General features: G+C 35.3%; 1 protein-coding gene across 4 annotated transcripts in view; it reads left to right on the forward strand.

Annotated features, from left to right (window-relative positions):
- The first annotated feature begins 346 nt into the window (after positions 1-346).
- MTR4 (RNA helicase, ATP-dependent, SK12/DOB1 protein) overlaps positions 347-11193 on the forward strand; it is a 15423-nt gene continuing 4576 nt past the window's right edge. Inside the window, exons 1-15 of one of the 4 annotated variants that reach the window (XM_011030098.1) lie at positions 347-771; positions 857-1057; positions 1140-1358; positions 2144-2482; positions 2574-2678; positions 4202-4312; positions 4748-4998; positions 5431-5554; positions 6193-6475; positions 6544-6707; positions 7667-7810; positions 7912-8144; positions 9025-9289; positions 10158-10481; positions 10512-10977. In XM_011030098.1, the coding sequence (XP_011028400.1) occupies positions 472-771; positions 857-1057; positions 1140-1358; positions 2144-2482; positions 2574-2678; positions 4202-4312; positions 4748-4998; positions 5431-5554; positions 6193-6475; positions 6544-6707; positions 7667-7810; positions 7912-8144; positions 9025-9289; positions 10158-10436 (3018 nt within the window). In that variant the 5' untranslated portion in view covers positions 347-471 and the 3' untranslated portion in view covers positions 10437-10481; positions 10512-10977. Of the gene's footprint in view, positions 772-856; positions 1058-1139; positions 1359-2143; positions 2483-2573; positions 2679-4201; positions 4313-4747; positions 4999-5430; positions 5555-6192; positions 6476-6543; positions 6708-7666; positions 7811-7911; positions 8145-9024; positions 9290-10157; positions 10978-11193 lie in introns of those variants that run through there. The other 3 variants (XR_842864.1, XM_011030097.1, XM_011030099.1) reach the window with 3 other exon arrangements.

The raw sequence follows: 11193 nt of genomic DNA on the forward strand, positions 1-11193 counted from the left end.
ATTAAATTAATATTTTTTCAATGTTTTGAATTACTGATATAAAAATAAAAAATATTATTATTTTAATATATTTTTAAATAAAAAATATTTTAATAAGTAACTTGTACTGTACATCTCAAATATGCATCCATAAGGATGGTGAAAATTTAATAAGGTTAAAAAAATTTAAATAAATAAATTATTTCTGCAATAATTAAACTTTTCCCAATAAAAAGAATACTAAAATCTTCATTACAAACAAATATAAAAAGTATTAATGATAAATATCTATAGAAAAAAAGAAAAAGAAAAATAACATTTCAAACATCCTTGAGGCCTTGACTGACTGGAAACGCCGTCGTTTCCTTACGTTCCCTGCCTCCAACATCAAAACGCAGCCTCCTCCTCCTGTGCTGAAGCTTTGAATTAGGGTTTAGGGTTTTCTCTCTCTCTCTCTCTCTCTCTCAGTTTTTCCCAAATCCAAAAATTGAAATGGCTTCAGTGAAGAGAAAATCCATTGAAAGCCAACAAGAGGACCATCCTCTTCCTCCTCCTCAGAAACAACTCAGAGAAGATAACAGCAACAACAATAGTCGCAGTTCGAAGATTATTGGGCATGGCGAAGCAGTTGCGTGTCTGCACGACGTGTCGTATCCAGGGAATTATGTCCCTCCTTTTTCTTCAATCACTCAAACTCAAAAGGACTCAAAACCCGCAAAGGAATTTCCTTTCACTCTCGACCCTTTTCAGTCTGAAGCCATCAGTTGCCTTGACAGTGGCCAATCTGTGATGGTAATCTTTTTTCCTTTTCCCTTTTCTTTCAATTTTTTTAATGGATTGATTAATTGATTATTTTATTTGATGGGTTGATTGACAGGTCTCAGCTCATACATCAGCTGGGAAAACAGTAGTAGCATTATATGCAATAGCTATGTCTTTGAAGAATCAACAAAGGGTTGTTTACACGTCACCCATCAAAGCACTTAGCAATCAGAAGTTTAGGGAGTTCAAGGAGGAGTTTTCTGATGTTGGTCTCATGACCGGTGATGTTACCATTGACCCTAATGCTTCTTGCCTGGTGGGTTTTTTTTTTTTTTTTTTTTGTATTGGAGATTTTGTGTGATTATAGGATTTGTAAGATGTTCAAGCTTGTTTTTCAGGTGATGACAACGGAAATTTGGCGAAGTATGCAGTATAAAGGGTCGGAAACTACTAGGGAAGTAGCTTGGATTATCTTTGATGAGGTTCATTATATGCGTGATCGAGAAAGAGGTGTGGTTTGGGAGGAAAGCATTCTCATGGCTCCCAAGAATGCTAGATTTGTCTTCCTTTCTGCCACTGTTCCTAATGCCAAAGAATTTGCTGATTGGGTTGCAAAGGTGAGTTGGTTGTTGCTTACACATGTTAAATTCCAGCTTTCTTGTTAAAGATGAATAAAAATGCTGCTCCTGGCATTTTGTTTTACCAAAGTAGCTTCCAACTAAAGACAACTAAAAATGATGCCTTTTACATTACCGTTGACGACACCATGCTGAATGTTTGAGAATCTTGCTATCATTGTAGCTTATTAGTACCGTGGTTTTAACAAATTTAGTGGTTTAGTTTTTACAGTCGAGGTGACTACATTGACTATTTTCCTTTTAGCCTTGTAAAATAAAAAATGCATATGCTAAAGCATAGCAAGTTTACATACTCAACAATTGAAGTATTTCTTTTAAAAATAAATAATCATCTGTTTCCACATATTAAATTAATTGATTAATGACTCAGATGAATTTGATGGGCAATTCTGGACTAAAATTCTTTCTGATTGCTATTGTCTTTTCATGTTATATGTGCATATCAGAGATTATCAAAGACCTATTAAAAATGAGTTCGCAGCTCAAGCCCCCATTTTTTGTAAGAGTTAAAACTGAATGTCAACACCAACAAATACATGGCTCTCCACAATATTTTGCAGTCTCTGCTTAATTCTCTAGATATTCTGAGATAAGAAAAACAAGGGGTGCATTTTTTGGACATTATCCCAAGCTTTGTACATTAGCATATATTATTCTTGTGTAATTGTTGGATCCCCGTTTTCAGTTGGCAAAGAAACAAAATAAAACCAATTTAATTTCCTAGTGGAGAAATATGCTTGATTAACTACATGGTGTTACTCCAGGTCCACCAACAACCATGTCACATTGTTTATACTGATTATCGACCAACACCCCTCCAACACTATATTTTTCCCTCTGGAGGTGAGGGTTTGTACCTGGTGGTGGATGAAAAGGCAAAATTTCGGGAGGACAGCTTTCAGAAAGCAGTGAATGCATTAGTTCCTAAGGTTGAAGGTGAAAAGAAAAGGGAGAACGGGAAGTGGCAGAAAGGCTTAAATGTGAGCAGACTTGGTGAAGAAAGTGACATATTTAAAATGGTAAAAATGATCATTCGCCGCCAGTATGATCCTGTCATTCTTTTCTCATTTAGCAAAAGAGAATGTGAATTTCTTGCCATGCAGGTAGGTTCCTTTGCTGTTATGAAACTTATAGCTTTTATTCTTGTCTCCCTTACCCTCTCTGGTAATTTTGTGCATCTGTTCAATTCTACAGATGGCAAAAATGGATCTAAATCAGGATGATGAGAAAGCTAATATAGAAACCATCTTTTGGAGTGCCATGGACATGCTATCAGATGATGACAAGAAGCTACCTCAGGCAAGTTGTCCACCTCTTCTTCTTTGTGTCAAATGATCTCCCATGTATGGGAGACTACTAGTAATTACAATTAAGGATGCTGTTTTCTCAAGGCTGTTCCATATGAGACACTCTGAGTTCCCTTTTTGTTATTGATGTATTGACGTATTCATCTCAGTTAATATTTCTTGGTTATCTTTTTTAACCTACACACTCTCTCCCTCCCTGCATATTCATGAATGGAATATTTAATATTTCCATCTGACTTGTTTTTATTTTTTTATTTTCTTGTCTTTCCTCACCTTGGATGATATCTTGTTCATCTTTCTGTAATTCAGCTTTAATTCTCTTCTCAAGGGTTTTTTTTAATTTCTTTTATCATATTTTTTTTTTCATATTTCTGTTCTTAGCATTTCTTGTGGTTGAAATGCCTATGTAGAGTTTTTGCAGCCTTATGACCCAAGCAGAGATTTAATGTAGCACAACTTTGGATTTGTGCCCCTCAAATGTTTCGTGGTATGCTAGGTTTGGAGAATTATGAATTTTAGGTTGTCGCTACAGCTGTGAATAGTAACCCGAGATTCCTGTAGCAATAAAGGAAAAGAAGAGAAAGGAAGAAGAAGAAAATTGCACTGAGAGAAAAAAGAAAAGAGAGAATTGTTGGCCACACCCCCCAAACTAAACCAAAATACACGTGACTTCATAATCAAAATCCTTACAATTATCAAGAACTAAGTGCTCCTTTTATAGGCACAAAGGCCCTAATAGCTCTAAAAAAAATTAGAAAGAAAACCAAATAAGAAAAGGAAATCATGTATAATAGAAAACTTCTTAAGTAATTTTCCAACTTCCTAAATACATCACGTTTCTAAATAGTATTAAGATTCTTAAGACAAATTCCTAATATTCTAGATTCACAAGAAAATCTTAAAACAAACAGAATAAAAAATCAAAATAAAGGATTTTATAAATCTCTGTTTCCTTGGCTGCATCATGATTCTTGCCTTTCTGAAGCCATACAGGGGAAGCAGAAGACTTTAAGTGCATTCATTGGCTTGCTTTGGTAACATGCCATTATTTAAATTAACTTTGTTTTCCTTTTCTCTTGCGATTTCTGTGATCGCAAAACTTTAGAGACTAGAAGTTTAACTGTCATTGCACCAATTTGTATCCATTAATAGATTATGAATGATAATGTGCTGCATCTTGATTTTTGAAATTGAATGCCTTCATTTATCATTTCCAACATTTCATTCTGAAGAATTGTCAGTCTCTCACAAGGGAAAGATATAAAGGACGCAGTTTTCATATTCAGTTAGAATCTCTCGCTCTCTTAGGAGACTTATGGGTGTGATACTTGATTGCTTTTTGGCTGGTACAGTATGAGTCTATAAGATGCAAGGTTTACTATAAGCAATGTTATGTGTTTGTAAGCCTGACAAAAATGCATGCATTCACTCCTTGTAGATCTTTTTTTTTTCAAGCATTTTGATGTGCTGGTATCGTATTCTATATTAATCTACAATCTAAATTGTTGTGTGCAGGTTTCAAATATGTTACCCCTCTTAAAACGAGGTATTGGTGTGCATCATTCTGGCTTGCTTCCCATCCTGAAGGAAGTGATTGAGATTTTGTTTCAAGAAGGGCTGATCAAGGTTGGGAGATAAATAATTTATTATTTGTGGTTAAATAATGTATTATTTGTGGTTATGCTTTTCTTCCAAGCTTTAATGTGTGTTGCTATACATTTCTTACATAGTTCAGCTTCATAGCTTCATGAAAAATCTGCATCTAGTAATTGATGAATCCCCTGGCTGTTCTGAATTTTTTTCTCTGTAATAGCAGATTATCTCAGTTTGCCAGTTATCATTGGCTACTTATGGATCTGGTGCTCATTTGTTTTTTTCTTGAGATGCCATTAGGTTCTTTGAACGCTCATGCTTTCCTTTTGCTCATTAATTTGGAACGTAATTTTTAATTACCAAATGCTATTTGGTGCATGTGATATTTTAGTCCTTTTCCAGTCCTTTTCGTTTCTTGTTTCCGACCTGTTTCGCAAGCACAGTGATGATTGAAATTTCTTTCTTTAGTGTTTGTTTGCTACAGAGACATTCAGCATAGGTTTGAACATGCCTGCCAAAACTGTGGTATTTACAAATGTCCGTAAATTTGATGGGGACAAATTCAGGTGGCTATCTAGTGGAGAATATATACAAATGAGTGGCCGGGCTGGCCGTCGAGGAATTGATGATCGTGGGGTATGCATCCTTATGGTGGATGAGAAGCTTGAGCCTTCAACTGCCAAGATGATGCTTAAAGGAAGTGCTGATAGTTTGAACAGGTACTTCGGGTGCTTTCGGCTCTGCATACCTTTGCAATTCGCTTCTTGTCTCTCTAGTTGCAATTTGCTTCACGTTAACTCTATAATGGTTTTATGCTACCAAGTGCTGGGAATTCCTGCATCTGCAAAAATAGTGTTGGCTTATTCTTAAATACTCATTATGCATTTTCTGAATGACATTGGCTGGTATTGGATCTGAGCTAACAGTTGACTGCAAGTTAATGGTTCCATAACCTGAACTTTGTTTTTTTATGTGGATGGAAAGCTAAAACTTCGCTGTTTTCTTCTAAGAGAACAGTAAAAAAAAATACAATGAAAAGGGAAATCTAATATGAGTTCTGTTGGCTTAAGCTTCAATTGCTTAGTGCTACGTTGTTGCTCCTAACTTTCTTGAAGTTTTTTGTGTTGATCTCCTTTTCTATTGAATTCCAGTGCCTTCCATCTAAGCTACAACATGCTTTTAAATCAAATGCGCTGTGAAGATGGCGATCTTGAAAATTTGCTCCGCAATTCTTTCTTTCAGTTTCAAGCAGACAGGGCCCTTCCTGATCTTGAGGTCAGTTGATTTTAATAGAAGATCAAAGTTGTGAGATTTTATGGATGATCTTTTTTTTTTGTCCTGGAATAAGCATTCAGTTTTAACCATTGACAGTAAAAATTAAAGAATCACATAAAGATAGTATACAAACAAATTTATCAAGAGGAAAAAAAAAGAGTACAATATCTCAAGAGTTTCCGACTTTTGTTATTTCTTTATCCATTATTCAAAGTGATTTGAGAGCTCCCCTTTTGGTTGTTCCTGACTTTTGTTGTCTTTTTATTTCTTTCTTTTTTGAGGATGACTCCTCCCTTTTGTAAACATGAATTCTGGTTTGCTTTCCAATTCTTTTATCAAAACAATTTCTGGATAATGTTCAGGGATCTAGGACATAGCAGGAAACTAGCTGGAATACCTTTGCTTTGTAGATAAAAGAGACCTAGGCCAAATATTGAAGGAAAAAAAAAGTTTGCAAAGTCACTAACTTTTTCACAAGCTACATCTGGAAAAATTCCTTTTATTTGCTGAAGGCCAGCGTGATCATGATGGTTTTTTCCATTTACAGTGGCCTTATCTGTGCACTGTCTCAATCTCCTTTCAGAATCAAACAGTGACATAAATGACCCTTTAATTAACAGTAAATGTTATGTTTGCAGAAACAAGCAAAAGTCCTTGAAGAAGAGAGGAATTCAATGGTAATTGAAGAGGAAGAAAATCTGAAGAATTATTATGATCTGATACAGCAGTACAAAAGTTTGAAGAAGGATGTTCGTGATATTGTGTATTCTCCAAAGCACTGCCTGTCCTATCTGCAGTCTGGCAGACTAGTGTGTATCCAGTGCACAGAAAGTGATGACAAGTCCCCTTCTTTCTTGATTGAAGACCTAGTCACATGGGGAGTGATAGTCAATTTTGATCGAGTGAAAGGTGTTTCAGATGGTAATAGTTCTTTTTATTGTCTCTGTTTTGTCGTGCCATTATAAGTCAGATTTATTTATTATTAGTAGTTGATGTAGATGATGCAATTAGAAAACCAGAAAATGCAAATTACACCGTGGATGTTCTTACAAGATGTGTTGTGACCAAAGATGGAGTTGCCAAGAAAAAAATCAAGGTTGTCCCATTGACAGAGCATGGAGAACCTCTCATTGTTTCTATTCCTATTGATCAGGTAGGCCCTATTCACTACCCTGCTGTTTAAAGTTGTTTCCAATATCCAACTTGTTTATTCTGTCCCTTAATGTTGTGGTGAAATCACAAATTATATTGGAAATTTCAATCTTTTAATTTTTCTGTGATGTAGCTCATGTAATTTTCATTTTATGTTTCCAACTGACATTTTCTTTCAATAGTACATTTTTTCCTGACATGATGCAGTGCATTTAATTGAATTGTTCTATCATTTCTTTCCTTTAATTCTAAAAATATCAGTTCTTTTGCTTTAATTTTGAAATCTTATCTTATTTCATTAACCAGTGACCTGATTATAATTTTATTCAAAGAAAATCATGCTTTTGGAAAGACTCTTCTATCATTGTTCTTTGTGGCTTCTTTAATTTGTCTTTCTCATATATGTACTTGAGTGAAGGAAGTAAATACTTTCTTTTAATTCGATGAAGGAGCCCGTAAAACAGTCAGGGAAACTTTAAGATTGTAATCTACTTGCTTACAAGCTCTGATCTCCAATTTATTTATTGTTTGTATTGAACATTGCATTAATGGACCTGGATCTGTTTCTCTAATTTTTTCTAGTCATGGTAGAAAGATATCATAAACTAAAATGGCTGACTTTTCTTGATAAAAAAAAAAGATTTTATTAAAACTATTTATGCTGACTAAGTTAATCCAGTAATAAAGTTCTGTTAGCTCCAAAATTCTTGGTAATTAAAGGGGTGTAATTTGAGTGTCAGAACAAGCATTCAGTGTGAAACTAATAATAATTCCACTGTTGAATGTAGAAGACTGTCATACTTTTGTCCAGTAATGAAATAGTTGTGATGTTATATGGGAAAAAAACATTTTTGTAAAAATAGTTGTTTTCTGATGCTTTTTTACTTGTTTGCTTCTCTGAAATCATTGATGTTACCCTTCAGCGAGAATGATTGTTTCACATTGTAATGTCTTGGACAGATAAATATTTTGAGCAGTGCTCGCTTGTATATGTCAAAGGATCTTTTGCCATTAGAAGTTCGAGAGAACACCCTGAAGCAGGTTTCAGAATTTCTTTCTAGAAAACCTAGTGGGTTGCCGATGGATCCTGAAGGAGACATGAATGTATTTCCTATATCTTTTGTGCTTTTTATTTTCCCATTTACTTTGCTTTGGTTTATATATATAAGAAACTCAATCTTGACCACTTTTTTGTTATTCTTCAGATTCAAAGCAGCTCATACAAAAAGGCAGTTCGTCGGATAGAGGCTTTAGAGCACCTGTTTGAAAAACATGAAATTGCAAAATCTCCACTTATCAAGGAAAAGCTCAAAGTCTTACACACAAAGCAAGAATTAACAGCCAGGATCAAGTTAATCAGGAAATCAATGCGCTCTTCCACAGCATTGGCGTTTAAAGATGAACTTAAAGCTAGAAAACGAGTTCTTCGGAGGCTTGGGTAAGAAAATTTTCAAATATTCACTTCTACAGCTTCATGATGTAGAATTAGGAGATGCCTCGGTCCCATGTACTTGAAGTTAAGTCAGATAGAAGGTTTTTTTTTAATATTATTATTGTTTCTGTCATGGTTTGGGGCCTAATGTTTCATTAGTTCTGTCTTTTTTTATTATTTATGTTTTTTTCCCTTCAAGTTATATTGAGAAGAATACAAGAGTTGGGTTTTATGAATACACTCTCACATCCAACCTTATATGAATAAGAAACCTCTAGCCTCTTTCTTTGTGCATATTGTCTGCACTGCAGGCAACTCAATCTGCATTTGTAACTGGCGCTATGATCATTTGACTGATTGCATTTTACAATATCGGGGATAAAAATTCTAGAAGTTCATATCTCAATGGCCTAGGGATTTTGTTTCAATGAAGTGTGTAAAAGACATTACTTCTTGAAATTTGTGGCACAAGCAATCCTAAAAGAAAATGTTTGAGCATGATATAAACAGTCTAGCAGGAGTTCTTTACAAGCAAAAAGGAAGAACACAAGTTCTTCAACAATCCATGTACTTGTTCATCTCTTTGTACATTTTGGCTGTGTATTTATTGGAAAACTCATTGTTTGGGATCTGGAATCTTAATATGATATATCATTGAAAGAAACAATAAATTGCACATAGCATTTGATGATTGTAGAAACCTGATCTATTCAGGAGATTTCTTTCTTCTGCATTTTGACTGGTGTCTAGTTGTCTTTAAATTGTTTCATTTTGCTGCAAAACTATAATACAAGCCTGCAATATCATCCTTTTTCTATTTCCTTACGCAACTAGACTGTTCAGCAATGACACTAGATTTCTGGTATGGGATTTACTGCAACTGCAGGTATATCACGAGTGATGACGTTGTGGAGTTGAAGGGGAAAGTCGCTTGTGAAATTAGTAGTGCAGATGAGCTGACTTTGACAGAGCTCATGTTCAATGGGGTTCTCAAGGACATAAAAGTGGAGGAAATGGTCTCTCTTCTCTCATGCTTTGTGTGGCAGGAAAAACTCCAAGATGCTGCAAAACCAAGGGAAGAACTTGACTTGCTTTTTACACAATTACAAGATACAGCTCGAAGGGTTGCCAAAATTCAGCTTGAATGCAAGGTACACATGGAACCTTTCCCGAAGTGTTTTTGTTTTCTTGATTCTTGTGCTTTGTATGTAATATGGATATTCAGGTTAACATTGAAGTCATGATTTATATAGATGAATTTTGGAAGTCTGTTTTTGAGGTTACAATCTTAACTTGTTCAAACAACAGGTAAAAAAGGTAGAAATTAGTCAGCAAGCTTGTCGCTCACTGCTCCATATGTTAAGCAGCATAGAATGTTGAAGCATACCTGTTATAACAATGCCCAGTTAATCCTTGGTTTTTCCAATTTTTAATCCAAATCCCATCTGGCACTAATTACCGCTGAAACATTTTCCTGTGAATATGAAATCTGTTTGATTATCATTAAAATCTTCTCATGGGGTCCGTATATTTATTCATTTTTGTAAATTTTAATTAGAAATTGACCTTCCTGTCATGATTACCTTTGGTGAACATGCAGATTGGCTGATGATGCCATCTACCTAGATGGTGAAGTGTGTCCTTGTAGCCATAAGGCAGTTGCCTCTTGTATAAGAACATCACTGTTATCTTTTTAAAATGAACTCCGGGTAGTCAAATTTCAAAGCAAAATACACAGAAAGCAAAGTTGAGTTGGCCCTTCATCCCCTGCTTGTATGAATGATTGATACCCAACTTTTCCAGACTACTACGTGTTTTTATGCTTAGCATTGGTTACAGATTCACCTGTGGTGTGCCTCACAGATTTTGGATTGAGTTTGGCCTTTATGCACATTTTATGCTCCTTTTCTAACATTAGCACGACGCATTGTATTTGGAAATTGATTCTCTCCTCATTGTCGTTTGATTGAGTGTTCTGTGTCTTTTTTCCCGTCTATATTTTTTTAAACAAAATGGCAGGTACAAATTGATGTGGAGAATTTTGTGAGTTCATTTCGGCCTGATATCATGGAGGCTGTGTATGCCTGGGCAAAAGGATCCAAGTTCTATGAGATCATGGAAATTACTAAGGTTTTTGAGGGCAGCTTGATCAGGGCAATTAGGAGACTAGAGGAAGTTCTTCAACAGCTTATAGAAGCTGCAAAGTCTATTGGTGAGACAGAGCTAGAGGCCAAATTTGAAGAGGCTGTTTCTAAAATCAAGAGAGACATTGTTTTTGCAGCATCACTATACTTGTAGTGGAAGATTTTGGCTTCACTGTGAGTGGGATAAACTGAGGGAAAAACTGGAAGGATCAATTTTTCCTAGGGAGTCAAAATTTCTTTATGATGCACCCAGACAGGAGGGAAACTTTATTGTTATGAAAGCAAACCAATCTCCAATAGATGCACGTGGGAAAGCTGCGTTGAAGAGGGGAATAAAGATGGCTGAAGAATTCAACTGTGCAGTCTCATGTTTCCAATGCGCATGCTTCTCGAAGGTTTCATGCTCCTACTGATCTTGCGCATCAGAATTGTGATGACAAGAGTGCCATTTGGAGAAAGGAAAGATGAAATGAAACAACGAAGTTGTAAGGTAGCTTTCATATCCTGAACCAGGAATCTTGAGCCTTTGTTGGCAAATCTTCAACCCTTTTTGTTATTTATATCATGGAGCACAGTAGGTGTACTATATAGGTAGTCAATCGGCAGTTTTGTTTTTAACCTGCACTTCTCAATTTTGCTATGAACTCATGGTTCATGGAATAGAATTGACTGCCTACTAAGGCTCTGTTTGTTTGCAGGAAATTTGTTTTTTTTAGAAAGTGTTGTTTCTTTTTAGAAAGTGAATTCCGGGGAAAGTGAATAAGGCTCTGTTTGTTTGCAGGAAATTTATTGTTTTTAGAAGTGGTTTCTTTTTAGAAAGTGAATTTCGGGGAAAGTGAATTCCTTCCAGAAAAGTATTTTTCAATGTTTGGTAATGTTATGAAAAATGAACTGGAAAATAATTTATTAAT

This window comes from Populus euphratica, unplaced genomic scaffold (genome assembly GCF_000495115.2).
Source record: "Populus euphratica unplaced genomic scaffold, PopEup_1.0 scaffold14.1, whole genome shotgun sequence".
Taxonomy (NCBI): Eukaryota; Viridiplantae; Streptophyta; class Magnoliopsida; order Malpighiales; family Salicaceae; genus Populus; species Populus euphratica.